The 17,744-nt window shown below is 43.0% G+C and overlaps 1 protein-coding gene across 1 annotated transcript in view; it reads left to right on the plus strand.

Moving 5' to 3' along the window:
* TECTA (tectorin alpha) overlaps positions 1–17,744 on the plus strand; it is a 63,216-nt gene that overhangs the window by 24,777 nt on the left and 20,695 nt on the right. Inside the window, exons 8-11 of the mRNA XM_042473973.1 lie at positions 1,238–1,811; positions 5,008–5,618; positions 6,333–6,894; positions 15,648–15,847. Coding sequence (XP_042329907.1) covers positions 1,238–1,811; positions 5,008–5,618; positions 6,333–6,894; positions 15,648–15,847 — 1,947 coding nt within the window. The remainder of the gene's footprint in view (positions 1–1,237; positions 1,812–5,007; positions 5,619–6,332; positions 6,895–15,647; positions 15,848–17,744) is intronic.

The raw sequence follows: 17,744 nt of genomic DNA on the forward strand, positions 1-17,744 counted from the left end.
TTATCCCTACTCCAATCCAATGGATATCTAATTCTAGTCAGCATGGGCATCTTATATATTCATGTGTGAGGCTGTGGTGGAACAGTTGTTGCCTTCTGCCAATCTGTGATTGTTATAGCTGCATACTCACCCGCTGAGCCATGGGATCAAACACAGGTCTCATCTAGACAAATGGCACTCCACAGTCATAATAAAAGCTTGCATTCTTCTCAAAAGTGTTGTCTGCTCTCCAAGTGCCTTTTAATTTCTCTGTGTATGATGAAAGTAATCTTTAGCTCTTTTCTTAATCCTGCTGAGACAGAGGATCATGTGTGATAGGAAAAGCAGAGTGTCTCATTAGATCCCCCCCCCCCCACTTGCTGATACTCTCATCTGGATACACATTTTACCAGGCAGTTTTAATGCTAATGATGGAAGAAGCTGAAAGAGTTTAGAGGAGGGATCAAACAACCTCAGTTTGATTCTCTGTTGCTTGCAGTTAAGGTAATGGCATGCCTCTTGCAGACAGAAGCTTTGTGGCTTTAAAAAGAAACATCTAGATCTGTTGACAGGAAAAACATATTTTCAGAGTGTTGTTTACTTGTGGGGAGCATTGATGTCCACCTCTGGGGATGTCATTACATGTGATGGGGGACAAAATGAGGACACTGGTTCTCCCCCCATAAGAATTCTTCAACTCCTGCAGAAGGGTCTACCAAAAGGTGTCATGCATAAAGGTGGGATAGCTATTTTAGAAAGCCAAGGTCCTTTGAAGGATCTTGAGAATCAACATGCCACACTGACTATCTCTGTGGCAGTGCAATGGAACAGCTATCTTCCAGGCCCCCTTTGGAGCCCAGGGTGAGTCAATACATTATGTGAGGATATGGGAGAGGGCATTTTCAGCTGTGGAACTCAAGTTGTGGAATATCCTTTGCCTGGAAGCCTGATTGTTGCCAACACTAGCATCATTTTGATGCCAAGTAAAGACATGGCTGTCTCCCTTGGGGTCTAAGTAATTTACTCTAGAATGTTTATGCACATGGTTTTAACCTATCTAACCTGCTTACCCTTGTTAACATGTTGAACATGTGTTTGGTCTTTTAAAATTATTTTTATTGTTTTAAATTCTTTTACTCTATTTATATCGATTTTACTTCCTCTGATCTTGCGATATAGGGTGGGATATAAATATTTGGCTCATTCCATCCATGTTCTACTGCATTCATTCATTCATTCTCTTCCTTTTCATTTGCAGGTAAATGGGTATGAAACGGAGCTACCATATTTCCACCCTTCAGGCCAACTGGAAATCTACCGGGGCAAAAACGGAACCATTGTCGAGTCAGAAGGACTCATACAGATCCAGTACTCAGACTCTGGCATGTTGGAGATACGCCTTTCCACTACATACTTCAACTGCACCGGAGGTCTCTGTGGCTATTTCAATGGGAACAGTAGTGACGAATTTTGCTTCCCAAATGGGAAATGCACAGACAGCCTGGTGGTTTTCCTGGACAGCTGGACCACCTTCAATGAGATTTGCAACGGAGAGTGTGACGACCTGCTCAAGGCCTGCAACAATGACTCAGAGCTCCTCAAGTACTACCGAAGCCGCTCAAAATGTGGTGTCATCAATGACCCCACCAACAGCTCTTTCCTGGAATGCCACTCGGTGGTCAACGTGTCTGCCTACTACCGGACTTGTCTCTTTCGCTTGTGCCAGAGCGGAGGCAATGAGTCGGAGCTCTGTGACTCAGTGGCCCGCTATGCTAGTGCCTGCAAGAATGCAGAGGTGGATATTGGCCAGTGGAGAAGCTTCAATTTCTGCCGTAAGTTACCATGAATGGAGGAGAAGGGGAACATCCCACTTATGGCCCTTTGCATCTATCCTGTAGGAACAATGCAGTTGGACACCACTTTAAGTGCTGTAGCTCCATTCTATGGAATCCTGGGATTTGTAGTTTTACAAGGTTTTGAGCCTCCTCAGCCAAAGAGTGCTGGTGACTCACAAAATTACAAATCCCAAGAATCTGAAGGATGGAGCCATGGCAGTTAAAGTGGTGTCAAACTACATTATTCCTCCAGTGTAAACACACCCTTGTTGTATGAAATGAAATCATCCAAGCAGAGTTGAGAGTCCTCAAGCATTTAAGACCTCCTTTCTTATTCTTCTGTCTTTCTCTCTCTCTTGAACTGTACATTTCTAGCCATCATGTTTCATTTGCTTTCTGCAGGCCAGGATTTAAACAACCGGAAGGGCTTCTTGTATGCAAATTTTAACATTTTTGGAAACTCTGCAGACTCAGTGATATGAGGAAAGATGGAAACTAAGGGTGTCTGTAGAAGAAGGGTGTATGCTTTCGGCCTAAATGTCCCCTAGTGTTGCATTTAACACACATATATTTTTGCAAAATCTCCCCTCCCCACAACTGATCCTTCACATCATAATGATAGGCATTTCCCTAATCTGTATAGAAATACAGATTATGATGGTGTTTTGGAAGCATTATCTTTACGCCTACGATATTGCTTCTTTTCTTAGCAGCTGCAGTTTACCTCCAGGTGCACCTTCGTAATTAAGTAATTTCATAGAATGCATTTTAAGGTGACATCAGGAGGTTTTTATGGTGCCACATTGTTGATTTGCAGTCAAGACCCTGAGTTAGGCTGTAACAACAGAGGCTCATTTGAAGGCATGAAAGAGAGAGAGAGGGATGTTTGGGGAGAGGTGTGCATGTGTGTTCTGCTTTGTTTAGCTATAGTAATATTTTAGCTGCCAGTGATATGATTATCATAATCTAAAAGGAAAACATAGGTGCTCCACACTCCGAAGCACACAAAAGCACAGAAGGCTTAGCTACATTAATGGAGAGGAAGAGGGATGATAATCAGAATTGTAGCCAGATCATTACATCATTTTGGAGGTATACCTAGTTGTTGCATGCCTTCATGTCATTTCTGACTTATGGCAACCCTGAGGTGAACCCATCACAGACTTTTCATGGCAAGATTTCTTCAGAGGGGCTTTGGCCATTGCTTTCCTTGGAGGCTAAGAGAGTGTGACTTGCCCAAGGTTACCCAGTGGGTTTCCATGGCTGATCAGATATTTGAATCCTGGTCTCCAGAGTCATAGTCTAACACTCAAACCACTATACCATGCTGGCCTGGAAGGATGGATATATCCAACCCAATGTATATCCAAAACTTTCCTAGGGAGAAGAGCCAATGATCCCAACTCTGTGATTCTGCCTCAGCCTCCCCATCTCTTCCAGATAATTTAAAGGAAGATACATCATTTATTCTACTACAGATATCAAGCAGCCTGCTAGCAAAGTTTTCTTGGCGTCAACATGTACTTTTTTGCCTGCAGCCAGCCAAAAAGTGGCTTTGTTTGGTCTATTAATACAGAGTTTATTCTCACCAGCCTTCTTCAGGAATTGCATGAAGCCTGAACTCTGCCCTCCAACACACACACATATCTATACATTACTCATTTTCAGTCGAACACAAGTATGACTTTGCAAAATGGTGCAATATATACTGCTTCTGTCCAGGATTGTGGGTATTCTGTTCTATCCAACAATCAACTATATACTAACTGAGAATGCTAAATCTTCACTGGGCTCTGCCATACCGTCTACCGTAAAACTACCCTCCCACCTCCCACCCCCCAAAATTGTTGGTACATTTGCAGACTCTGAAGTTCCCCTAAGCCTCTGGTTTCTTTGTTATTGTGCATGGATTGGGTAGTGCTGTTTTGGCTGTGATATATAATGGCTGCTCAAGGACCTGCAGAATCTCATAATTCCTTGGCCTGGCAGAGCCAGATCAATAAGAGTATCCTACCTATGAGCCTAGAGGTTCAGTGACCACTGATAGACCCATGAATTTCTCTAACTCACATTAATTTGCCTTTGTTGTTGTGGTTATTGTGTGCCTTCAAGTCGTTTCTAACTTATGACAACCCTAAGGTGAACCTATCATGAGGTTTTCTTGGCAAGATTTGTTCAGAGGACTCCGTTTTAAATCTATCTGAATTGCCATTACCCCATACACACACACACACACACACACACACGCACACATCCTTATTAAACACAAAAACATACAAACAAAAATATTCCACATTTTTCATATCTAAAAGACATACAAAGAAATATACCAATAAAACAAGAAGTCTAGCTATCAACAAATGAAACTAACTAAAAACTAATATAAAGTAATGCAAAAACATATAAAAATCAATCAAACAAAGTCATCTTGTATACCTGCCTCTGGTTCTTTTACATTACTTATTTAACTTTCTCTAGTTTATGTGCATAGACAATTCTTGCTGCAGTTGTCACACATTGTAGTAATCTTCCATGACCCTTCTCCAAATGAACATCTAAAAGTCCTAATAAAAATAACTCAGGATGTAACTAAAGTTTAATTTTCAGAATATCATCCATTAGTTTAAGAATTTGAGTCCAAAAGTTTTTAACTCTTTTACAAGTCCACTATATATGGTACAAAGTTCCATCTCTTTTTCTTACATTTCCAACATAAATTTGAAGAACCTTTATAGAGCTTAGAAATATTTCAGGAGTTAAATACCAACAATACATCGTTTTATTTAGATCCATCTAAATGGCTCTTGCCTAATTTTGATTTTGGATAAACCCAGTCTAGAGACATTGATTCAAGACATTGAATCTAGGAGGGTAGTTCAGGATTAGAACTCCCCCCCACCAACTGACTGAACAAAGTTATTGTGTTCAGGGCTCAGTCGGAAGAGGTTTGGTGGCTGCTATTGTGGGAAAGGGGAAACAGTTAATCTGTTCTGGGTTATGGTCTGAACTTTAAAAGAGTACTCCAAGGTGCTCAAAACAGGTTCAGCACCTTGGGTAGCTTCATGAACATTTGGACTGTATCCTCATTGACATGGGGACCACCAGGTTCCCCTAGGAGGAAGAACCAACTTGGTATGGCTTAGAAGAAAATGGTGGCTAGCTACTGACTTGCATTATCTTCCTTTCACTCCAGCTCTCACCTGTCCCGATAACAGCCATTTTGAGGAGTGTATGATCTGCTCTGAGTCCTGCGAAAACCTGGGTACGGGACCAGTGTGCCTGGACAGCTGCGTGGAGGGCTGCCAATGTGATGAAGGCTTTGCCTTTCGGGGCACCCGGTGCATTCCCAAGAGTGAATGCGGCTGCAGCTTTGAGGGACATCAGCTCTCCACCAACCAGTCCTTCTGGATGGATATTGACTGCCAGTACTTCTGCTACTGCAATGGATCTGACAACAGCGTCCGCTGTGATAATGTCCCCTGCAAGGAGGATGAGTACTGTCTGGAGGAGAGTGGCCTCTATTACTGCCAACCCCGGATAGATGCATCATGCATTGTCTCTGGCTACGGCCATTACTTGACCTTTGATGGTTTTGCATTCGATTTCCAAAGCAGCTGCCCCTTGGTCCTTTGCACCACCATTGGCCAGCTGAGGTCTGAGAGATTGGACACATTTCCAGAGTTCACAGTCATGGCCAAGAGTGAGGATCGAGACCCTTCCTTGGCCTTGTGGGTGAAGCAGGTGGAGGTGGAAGTCTTCAGTTACAATATCGTCATCCACCGAGCCTACAAACACACGGTGCTAGTAAGCAAATCCAATGTTAGGTGGTTAGGGTCCCAAAACCAGCCCCCTTCCCTTATGCTCATATATAAATTCCTTACTAAGGCGCACAGAGGAAGAAGTGATTCCCAGGGTCCCAGTTGGTGGGAATGAGGCCAAAATGTCAGGAGCAGCAAGAACAAGACATCATCCGTTGTTTCAGTCACTCCACAGTAGGGATGTGATTCTTATATCTTTCTTGATGGAAGTAATGAGTAATTCTAGCAAATTTTTTCTTGTTTGTGAGAAAGTCTTTGAAAACTGCACTATTCATAGACTATTTGAATAATCGTTTCTGCACAGAATATGCCACCATGTTCAAATGTTACACAAAATAGCTCACCAAGCACAATATTTTCTGTACACAAAATAATATTATTTTTTAGACTTAAATATTGTCTTCTATGCAAAAATAATGGCCAAAATCCTCTATCATGGAATAAGCCCTGTTAGTAAATTGCAAAGATGTGTAGCAGGACACTGGCAAGAGCATCCTAAGGTGTATCAGGCTGTACCAATGGACATTGCTACTCTGTAGCCAGTGTCCCAATGCACAATGGGACCAATGCACAATGGTCCTGATGTGCATCAGTCTCATTGTACATCTTTCACTTGACTGGAACCTGAGTATCTTTCTTTGAGATTCACCTCCTCACCCAGACATCTTGAGTAACTTCACCTCCTTGCATCTCTTCACAGATCAACAATGAACGGCTTTACCTGCCTTTGAAGCTGGGTCAAGGGAAAGTGAACATCTTCACCTTTGGTTTCCACATTGTCGTCGAGACTGACTTTGGGCTGAAGGTTGTGTATGACTGGCGGACTTTCCTTTCTGTCACGGTTCCACGAAGCCTCCAGAACAACACATATGGCCTCTGTGGGAGATATAATGGCATCCCTGAGGATGATCTCCAGACTTCTGGTGGCCTTGTTGTCTCCAGCATTAATGAGTTTGGCCATAGCTGGGCCAAGCGGGACCCCTTCTGCCAGGTGGGCTGTGGAGACAGGTGCCCAGCCTGTCGTAAGGTAGAAGGTTTCTGGAAGCCTCAGCAACTGTGCAGCTTGATTCCTAGCAAGAGCGGGGTCTTCTCCAGGTGCCACAGCAAAGTCAACCCCACCTTTTTCTATAAGAACTGCTTGTTTGACACCTGCATCGATGGCGGAGCTGTGCAGACAGCTTGCAGCTGGCTGCAGAATTATGCCAGTACCTGCCAGACCCAAGGGATTGCCATCACTGGCTGGAGAAACTTCACGTCATGCTGTGAGCAGAACCTTTAAAATATATATCTTTGCGATTATGCATGAAAGCTCCTATTCTCCACTTGTTCTTAAACTGTGTTATTTCTGTTCTAAAGGTTTGTTTTCTCTCTTAATGGAAATGTGGGAAGAGGCCCCAACTCAGTAGTAGAGCATGTAGCGTGCTTGTGGTTTAAATTCAACATCTGATACCTCTTATTCAAAAGATTAGGTAGGAAGGAATGCAACAGACAATCTCCGCTTTCATTTTTTTAAACTAATTTTTATTTACATTCTTAAACATTCAATACATACTACAAACAGAAACTAAAAAGACATCATTCATTACCGTACTTCAAAACATACTTTAACTTCCTAGACTCCTACTGACTGTCATATATAAATTATACAATATTTCTTTTAATTCATCTTTATGTCTTATCTCTGCAGCTGTCCTTGTTTTATTACAATCCGATCATAGCTTTTTGGCCCCATTCCTCTTTTAAATACTTTACCAGTAGGTTCCTTTCTAATTTGAATTTAGCTCATGTCGGATCTTTCACCATATATGTTAATTTATCTGTTTCCAAGTATTCATGTAATTTCAACAATCATACTTTTATAGTCAGACACTCCTTCTCTCTCTCTCTCTCCATTTATCTTCAATCTTAAAATGCCTTTCCAAGGCTGAATCTGCACTGTGGAAATAACCCAGTTTGACATAGCTGTAACTGCCATGGCTCATTGCCACAGGATTCTGGGATCTGTACTTTTGTGAGATATTTAGCCTGCTCTGCCAGAGAGCACTGGTGCCACAAGAAACTACAAATCCCAAGTTTCCATAGCATTGGGCAATGACAGTTAAAGTAACATCAAACTATAGTGCAGATTCGGCCCTAGTCAGACTATTCAAAATGTGCTTGGATAGAAAAATGAACCAAGATAGTATTATGGCAAACCAACCATGGAACAGACCATTCTGAGATCAATTTAATGATCTCTGTACATGTAAGCAGGAAAACAGAGGCAGCCAGCTCTGACCTTCATATTTCATGAATGCCTAGTTGCAGGAATCCTCCAACCCAAGATACTATAAAAGAAGTGGCTTGGAAAATTATCTGGAACCATTAATTTTCCAAGTCTCCCCTACTATAGAACCCAAACTCAAAAAATCCCTGAAGCCAGAAGTTCATAAGGATTAGAGACAACCACCTACTCCTTCTCTCACTACTGGCAGCTTCTTTTCCTTACTCGCTGCCACAGTTGTTGCTGGTGCTGATGCTATCTCGCATGTAACTACACTGGCATTTTTCTAAGATCAAGTTCTCTGTTTGCCCCAGTGGGCATCAGGGTGTAACCAGAGATGATCTGAAGTCATTCATGAGTGTAATTCATTTTAAAGTTGGTTTGGATTTCAGCAGATAACATGAAGTCTCTAAAATGAAGGCTGTATATACCAGGAGTCAGAAGTAAATCAATGAATTTCAGACAGAACATAATGGTTAAAAGGTCTAGTTTAACCTAGCCTGAGGCAATGTTGTAAATTTCTAGAAGAAGACTAAGTTTGTTTGTTTGGCATTTGCTACTGAGCAACTCTGAGATCTCGATTCTCAGTGCCACTTCTATTGCTAATTTACTCCTTCTTTCAAATTGCATAAAAGAAAACTGGATAACATCTAGCATCATACTACCTGTCCCACTTTGGACTCTTGTTAGTAAGAAACTACCTTGCTGGCATTGTGGTTCCACTGTTATTCCCTTCCCACTTCCCATTGATTAGAACATGGTGGCAATACATAGGCTGAACTACATACCCTCCAACTGTACCAATTTGGCAGAGACAGTCCTGAATAATCCTCTGTCATCCCACTTTCTCAGGTGCTTATTTCAATGATTTAAAACGTTCCATTTTCTTTCTCTTCCTCCCACTTTCCCCCTTTGTCCTCAGCTTACTTCAGTTGCTGCAAATCGAGTCCAAAGCGTAAAAGTAACTTGTGCTCAGTTAACTCAGCAAGGGAGGAGGAGTAAACAAGGTAAAATCTTTAGATTTTTGTGGGTTTTTTGGGCTATGTGGAAGATGCCAGCCACAGATGTTGGTGAAACATCAGGAATAAACTCTTTGAGGACATGGCCATATAGTCTAAAAACCTCACAAAAAGCTATAGATGCTGGCTATGAAAGCCTTTGACTTCACACAGGGTAAAATCTTGTTTTTCCCTATAGGTGTAGGCAAAAGCAAACTGCTGCAGCCTCGTCTGGCTTGTGTGTTCTTCCTCATTAATACTTTTTGCCATCTTGACTACACTCTGATGTTGCTTGGTCACATGCACCCTTGTTTTCATCTGTGAAATGGTGGAAGCTATGTAACCACCATCAATGGTGTAGTGGTCCATTTTGAAGTTCACATGCTCATCCTGATGATACATAGCATAGAACCCACAGGGAACATAAACATACAGGCAGCCTACAAACCAGTTCTAGCAGTTTTCATCTTCCCCAAAGTGCATATCTTTTGTAAAGTCGATGGGTCATAAATGCCTGTTCAATCACACAAATATATATATATTAAAATATTGAGATTATTAGTACAGTTACCCCCCCCCCCCCCCCCCCCCCAAAACATGACTATACAGTGGAACCTTGCCATACGCGAGGGATCCGTTCTGGATCCCGCCGCGTATGGCAATTTCCGCCTATGCTCGAGCCCCATTGTAAACAATGGGGCTCGTGCATGGCGGTGCGGAGGTGCGCAGGGCGCAACAGGTGCGCGCGCGGCGCAACGGGCGCACGCACCCATTCAACTGAATGGGACGCGCTGCCCCTTCTGCCCTGCGCGCACCCAGCGGCTTGAGCGCGTACGCTCAAAGCCGCATATAAAAAGTCCGTGTATGCGGAGGCCCCACTGTACAAAGAAAGTTACAAATAAGCCATGGGGCACTTTTACACTGCACAAGTTATACCACTCTTATGGAACCCTGGATTTGTAGTTTCATGAAGTAGAGTTTGGGAGATCTAATATCTCCCCAAGCTACAAATTCCAGGAGTCCATAGAACACAGTTGCAACAGTTACAGTGGAATCAATTGTGCTATAGCTGTGCAGTAGACAATGTCAAGGATGCTATTGTCTTCACAATAACACAGTCTAAGAGCCCTATAGTATGAGAAAAGAAAGCTGAAAGAGGGAGAGTAGCGACTGTCTCCTTGCCTCTTTGCATGCTGTCGTAGTACTTCTTCTCTTCTCAATGGAGACGGTCATAAAATCATGCCTTTTGTCATGTTGGAAAAGTCCGTTTGATGAAAGGCACACTTTTACAACTGTCTCCCTCAGAAAGAGAATGGAAGTGCTACAATGGCATGCAGAGACACACTGAGAAAGCCACTACACCCAGTCTATTTCAGCTTTCTTTTCTCATGCGATAAGGCTGTAGTGAATCTCGAAATACCTTATAGTTACATATTGTTAACCTGGAAAATCTACCAAGTGCTACTTCAAACTATTGTGAGGATTCTAGCTAAGGAAGGAACAAGGAAGAAGATGACACCATCATCCCTGTTCACCACTACACATCTTTCAGGTCCCAGATTCGAGGGATGCTGTGGGCCCTGGACTCTGATGTTGATTCTTATTTTAAGTGCCAAATGTTCAGGACACTCATAAGGTTGATGAGCCTTCTGCGTCACTCCAGATACTATTTTGTATGGTTGGTCCATGGCCATTGCATTCTAGTCTAGTTCCCAGTCACTTTGTAGTCCTGTCTGCAACAGCAGATTTGTCTTAATGAACTGTTTAGAGAGGCTTCTGAAGTTTATCTTGCCTCTGGTCTGACTTTCACTGTGGGTTTTGTTTTCCATCAACATTTCAGAGGAGATAAAGTTATCTGCGTTTTGTTTTGCTGGTTTTTCCCCCCTAGCAAAAGCGTCAGAGGTGCCATGGGAGAAGAGCTCCCCGGTATCAAAGATGGAGAATGGCTATGTGATGCTGAGCTTTTCAGAGAGGAGATGATGAGCAAAGTGTTGGAGGCATGAAGGGAGAGGGAGTGTGAGTATGGTGTTGTACACCAAGGATTGCTAGAGAGAGGCTGAGAGAGAGAATATGAGAGAGAGAGAGAGAGAAAGAGAGAGAGTGAAAGACACAGATTAGGGCACCTAATGACAAAACGGAAAGTATTGGATAAAAATGACACAGATAAGAAGCGACAGCAGGAAAGAATAGCTCAACAAATACCTCAACATGAAAGAGATGTGTACTGGAGTCTCACGGAACATTATCTCTCATGTTGCCAGTTTCATAAAGGAGATGGAGCTGCAAGAGGATGAATTATGGGCTGCTCCCTAGACCTGACAGATATTTAAATGCTCGGCGCAAAATCTTCAGCCCGACTTTGGCAATCCTTTAGATTCATTGCTGCAAACCTGCTGTGACATTTCCTAGCAAAATGTCCCTGGTCTGGCAGCTGGGGTCATGAGGTGGGACATGTTGGCCCTCTGCGTATTTCTTTTGGGCTTACAATTCTCAACAACCCAACCTGGCGTCAGCCGTGGTGAGGGATTATGGGAATTGTAGTCTAAGAGCCTCTGAAGAGTCACTATTTACCCATCCTTGTTATAACAGTTAAAACCATAATCTTTGCACTGTGTGGAGCAATACAGGAGACAGATTTGGCCCATGGACCATCAACTGTGGGCTGGTCCTGAATTTGGCAAGAACTTTGCTTGCTGCAGGCTCTATTTGAAGTTGGAGGGTGCTGGGTGGAAAGAGTGGGATCAGGATAGAAGAAAGATCCTTTTCTGAGATATTACGTCAGTGGTCAATGTGCACTTTAGCATTAATCCATGTGATTCTAGTGTCTCGAAGTGTTGGCCCCATAAAATGCTTGGTTTTGCAATACTATTTAAACTGAGTTGTAATTGAGGGTTGGTGTGGTCTGAATGAACTAGGGGTGCATTTGCACTGTAGAAGTAATGCAGTTTGACATCTCTTTAACTGCCATGGCTCCATCCCCCAGAATCCTAGGGTTTGTAGTTTTATGAGACACCAACACTCTTGGGCACAAAAGACCTTGTAAAACTACAAATCCCAGGATTCCATAGGATGGAGCTACTGCACTTAAAGTGATGTCAAACTGCATTATTGCCACAGTTTGGATTCATCCTCAAACTCAGGAAGGCCAGGGTTCAGATCCCTGCTTAGCCATGGAAACCTTTGGTGACCTTGGGCAAGTCACACTTTGTCTCAGCCTTAGAGGAAGGCAATGGCAAACTTCCTCTGAAGAAATCTTAGGAGAAGGATGCAGTCAGTCAGATTTGACTTGAAACAAATGACAAAGTTCTATTTATGCATTGAAATGAGAGCAAGGCCAGTGAAGGATGCTAAGCTGGTCCAGATGTGACCTAGGGATGGTTAAGCAGGTGCAGCATTTGATGGTTTCCAACTTTTGTGCTTCTTACATCAAAGTGGAGCATGGGAAAACTGCTTTTTTTGAATACAATAGGCATGGCTGCTCCCAATAAAGAAACTTTTCCAACTCCGTTCCAGATATTTTTGTCCCCCTCCAAGTAGAAGATTGGTTAAGTTATCCTCACTTTGCTGAGAGATGAGATATTGTTCAGTGAGTGAAGTTCCTCTTTCTTGCTTATTGCAATGCTGTTCAGTAAAAATGTCAGTCAAATCTCCAGTCCCAAAGGCCGCCGTTCTTCATTTGTCAAATGCAAATGTTATTAGCTTTTACACGCGAGGGAAAGAGCATGCCTTTTTTTCCTTTCCCGACGAAGGTTTGCCTCTGCGGTCAATAGGCTTACAATGTATCGTTCAATTACTCTCCTCATAAATGAAGATGCAAAGCATCTCCGGCAGGCAGACCGTCTGGCAAATCAATTGAAAAGTCATTTTCATCACTAATAAGATTTAAAAATTAAATTTGGATCATTTTCTATCCACAAATTGATGGCTTAAATCTGCCTTGTTCCTGAGATTCACGGACCCAATAACAATCGTTAGAAAGAAGTAGGGCAGCTGGGTGTGAAGGGTGGGATAACCAGAGTTACAGGTTTGCTATGTTTTTGCCACATATATACATATATGTGTGTGTGTGTGTGTGTGTGTGTGTGTGTGTATACATTTTATTGATGTCTGTGATAACGTAATTTGATTGGACTGCAAAGCCAGTAGAGCTAATGACAGGGAATGCTAGAAGATGTAGTCCAATGGCATCTAGATGACTGAATTATTCTTACCTTGTCTTAATTGAACAGAGTGGGCTTTTAAACTACTATTTCATTAGTAATCTACAGAGACCTGTGAGCAGTCTGAAAGAGGCATCATTTGTTCCTTATGGACACATGATTTTTTTTGTCCTGTTGGCTCAGGGCAAGTGTTTGTTTTTTAAATATGTGACAAAAATCTATAGGGTCAAAGGTAATAAAGCCACTGCTTTTGCTAGTGGGAGATTTTGAAAAAGGTGTGGGAGCAGCCAGAGTCTTAACACAAACAAATGTATGTTTGCACAAGTTGTTCACTGGTGTCAAGTCAACTTTCATGATGATCCCATGAATGAGAGGGCTTTAGTCTATCCATCTGGAATGCAGTCTTTCTCTTTTTCTACTGCCTTCTACCTTTTGAACCAACCATGACACATTCGTCCTTTACTATGACTTCTTTCTATTTTCCCCAGCACCATGGTCTTTTCTAGGGAGTCATGTCTTCTCCTGATATGTCCAAAGTATGATAGCCTGAATTTAGCCATCTTGGCTTATAAGCAGAGTTCAGACTTGATTTGCTCTAGGACCCATTTATTCGTCTTTTTAGCAGTCCACATTTCAAATGAGCTGATTTGGGGATTTAAGACATGGCTTGCATATGACTCACTGTCAAATCCTATTGTTGTGAAACTCGTCATTTGTAAACACATACCGCTCCTTGTGCATGGGCTATACAGTTTGATGGGAACCATGAGCAACCTGAAAAAGGGCTGTATCTGAGACCAAGAATGTCAGTTTCAAGTTCTGGTGATCATGTAGCAGAAGAAAAGGGTGTGTGTATATATGTACACAATGATAAACAATAAACTCATTGGACAAGGTACATAGATGTTCAAGGTTGAAAGGGAATACCAGGGCCACTTAGTCCAATCTTTACATGCAATAAAACATCATGGAGTGATGACCATCTAACCTATGTTTAAAGACCTCCAAAGAAGGAGATCATGCCCTTCCAACTTGTGTGGAATTTCTTGTCTCCAGTGAGAGGATTTTCCCCATTATGCTTCCCTTCATTACACTAATAGGACAGTGCTTTTTTTCAGAGCTGGCTATACCTTTCAGTTCAAACTTCTTCCAACCTGATGTCCTCCAAATATCTCAAATGACAACGTCTTATTGCAGCCTGAATACTGGAACACTAGGGCAACTCAAGAGACAGGAAAGCAAGGGCAAGTGTCCGCCCCACAAAGCAAGATGCTCACATCACACTACCCCTTTTTTCAGGACATCTGCCGTTCCTTGGAGGCATCTTTCACAATGATGTTGGGTTGCAACTTTCATAGATTCTCATCTGGGTAGCTCAGGGAACGGCAGTGTGCAGTCCAGAGGTTGTGTGCATTCCTCCAAGCCCCTTTTTGATGTTCCCCTGCCCGCTTACTATTTCTTACCTACAATGTGTATCTTCTGTGCCCCCCCCCCCAATATATTTTTTCCTGGTGCTATCACTGTGGAAGATCTGCAAGGAGCAAGTGAGGTCTTAAGAAGCACAGAGAGACAGGCACAGCCTAGTAGAATTGACCCCCTCCCCACTTTCCAGTTTAACACAGCAGGCCTCTGAGACAGGCTAATTGCTACCAAGCAAATGTCACTTTTCATGTAAACAATTTTGCAGCTGCTTGAGCTGTGCCAAGTTATCTCACCCTTTTCTGATAAGTTTGTTCCCCCCTTCTCATGAAATGTCCAAAAAGCTGTTTCCACACAGAAAGGCGATTTATCTCCCAGACTGTGAATTTACAGACACCTTCTAAAGCAAGGGTGAAAGGTATTTAAGACTGAAGGAAAAGCAGACTTTTCCGTCTCACTTGGTTGGGGTATATCGCTTGTCGATCCAGCCTGGAGGGCTCAGTCCATGGGGCTGCAATTGGTCTGTTATGGGGACCCCTGTATATGTCCAGCTGTGACACTTCAGTCAGCCAAAGACATTTGAGCTATCTTTGCTTACATTTCTTATTTCTGCATCCAATTGCTTCCTGTATGGGATCAACAAACAGTCCTCTTGTTTCACCTGTGAGTCTGTTATAAATCTGGGCAACTCTGCATTGGCTGGGGCATGAGTGGAGCAACCCTCTAGAATTATTACACTCCCATCCTCCCCAGTCTCAATAGCTATTATGATCCAATACATTGGGAGGGCACTTTGTCAGGAAAAATAGTTTTAATGTTTTCTGTCCACCTGTTTTGAGAACTAATACTCCCTTTGTGCCCATGCATGCATCTCAGTAGCAACACCTGCCCTCACCTGACGTATCAATGTCCATCCATTTGTCTACATGTCTTTGCAATCCCCAAAGTGGTGGCTGGTAATTTCCATGTCGCTGGGACATTGAAGCTTATGGAGAACATGCAAAGGATGGTAACCACCTCCTTTGGGGCGCTAAAACTCCTAGAATCTCTACAGTAGCTATACATTCTGGAGAACTCTGGGATGCGGTATAGAATACACACCATACCTTACTGGATGTGTGGCCAAGAGGCAGGGTTACATGGTCACATTAAGAACCTGTACCCATTTGTTCTAGTGGTCAGCTGCCCTCCTAACAGCCACTATGAGAGCTGCGTGAGTGTCTGCCAGCCACGCTGTGCTGCCATCCGGTTGAAAAGTGACTGTAACCATTACTGTGTGGAAGGATGCCAGTGCGATCCGGGCTACGTCCTCAATGGCAAGAGCTGCATTCTTCCTCATAACTGTGGCTGCTACGCCGATGGGAAATATTACGAGGTAAGATTCTGTTTCCAAAATGGCGGCTCTTTGGGGTGACCTGGTGGTTTGTGGGTAACTTTTTGGAGTTGTCTGCATTGGCCATGGACTTTGGTGAAGCAAAGTCAGAAGTGGCTGGCTGTGCATTCAGGATAATTTGTTCTTAGAGCTCAGCACCACAGGAAACTCAGCTTCCTTCCTTCCTTCCTTCCTTCCTTCCTTCCTGCCTGCCTGCCTGCCTGCCTGCCTGCCTGCCTGGCTTCCTTGCTTGCTTACTTACTTACTTACTTATCTTGCCTTTCTTCTGATATGAGATCTAAGGTGTTGTTTGGTTGTTGTTGTTGTTGTGTGCCTTCCAGTCATTTATGGTTTACAGCAACTCTATTGTAGGGTTTTCTTGGCAGAATTTGTTCAAAGGGTATTTGCCCTTGCCCCCCACAAAAGTTGAGAGAGTGGACCACTACATCACATTATTCATCACACTGTGTGGGGATGATAGGAGTTGTATGGCGAAACATCCAAAAGACTGAATGTTTACCATTCTTTATTCTGCTTTCCTTCAAGTAATGTCTTGCACCCACCAGTCACTTAGGGGACTGTCTGGCACCGGCCCTAAAACCCAAATAATTGGACCCACAAACAGTAAGAAACCCCCAAATTCATGTTTCAGTTCATAATTTTGGATAAACTTTGGATAAACTTCCAAAAGCTCTCTCGGGAAAGCAACAATACATTTTACAAGTTGAAACTTTTGTGAAATTACTTTTAAGCTAAACCTTCATTAAATCATGACTTGGCTGGGGTTTTTTTGGTGGGGGTGGGTGGGTTTGTCTGTTTGTTTTCCTTTTTAAAAAAAGAAAGAAAGAAAGTCTGGATTACCTTTCCGTGTGCATGCATATACATTTTCTTGCTATATTCTTTTCATTACTTGGATAAATTTGCCACAAGGACAAAAACACATGAAGGACAGAGGAAGGCACATTGCTGCTTTCCAGCTCTTTTTTATTCATAAAGACGTACCTATTAAATGAGCTGCGGTGGCAGCTTTCCTTGTTCTTCATAGCAATTTTTCATAGAGATAGTCATGTTAGTCCACTTCATTTTAAATATATATAAAAAGAACAAGCGTGGAAGATCCAGTCGCACCTTTAAGACTAATGGATTTCTTTTGGTATGAACTCTCGTGTATAGCAACCCACTTCCTTGGGTGCAATGATGGCGTACAACAAAGAGGGGCAAATGCAGGCTATGGGCTGCATGAGGCCCCACAAGATAGTTTTCATGGCTCCCAGGATCCAGCCGGCATTGTCCAGAATATTGGGGAATTATTGGATCTAGGAGGAATGGAGGCAATTGTACCACTTTGGGTGGCTCAGGGAGAGTCCTTTTTTCCCCAAGCGGAAAGCAGAAGTGACCTGGATATCAACCTTCCAGTCACTTGCTGTTGAAAGAAAGGACTCTCTTGAGTCAAAAATGGTCCAAAGGGAGTGAAACATGATAGCAGCCCTCCCCCCAAAGCCCAATGCAAATAGGGGACGTTGAGAGGGGTTTTGGTGAAACAAAATATTAGCCAGGATCCAGCTTCACATGTTACAATATGTAGGTTTATGTCAACAGAGCTATGTCACTGGCCCCATATGCAACCACATTAGAGAACTGTGACATTGTGCACCAGGCACCAGGCAACATGTCCTGTTGCACAATGTGGTCTCCTACTGCATAATGGGGTACTGTGGAAGATGATCCATTGTGCAATGGGAGCTCCAACTTCATCATGGGAAACTGTGAAATGTGGGGACATTTCCCCTACCAGGCACAGGCTGCTCCTGACTTTTCCACAGCTCTCTGTGCTGGGTGACCAGTCCTCATAGCTCTGTTTGGGGCCATTTCACCCCTTCTTTTTGTGCTGCCTTTACAC

Source organism: Sceloporus undulatus, chromosome 6, assembly GCF_019175285.1.
Source record: "Sceloporus undulatus isolate JIND9_A2432 ecotype Alabama chromosome 6, SceUnd_v1.1, whole genome shotgun sequence".
Lineage (NCBI taxonomy): Eukaryota > Metazoa > Chordata > Lepidosauria > Squamata > Phrynosomatidae > Sceloporus > Sceloporus undulatus.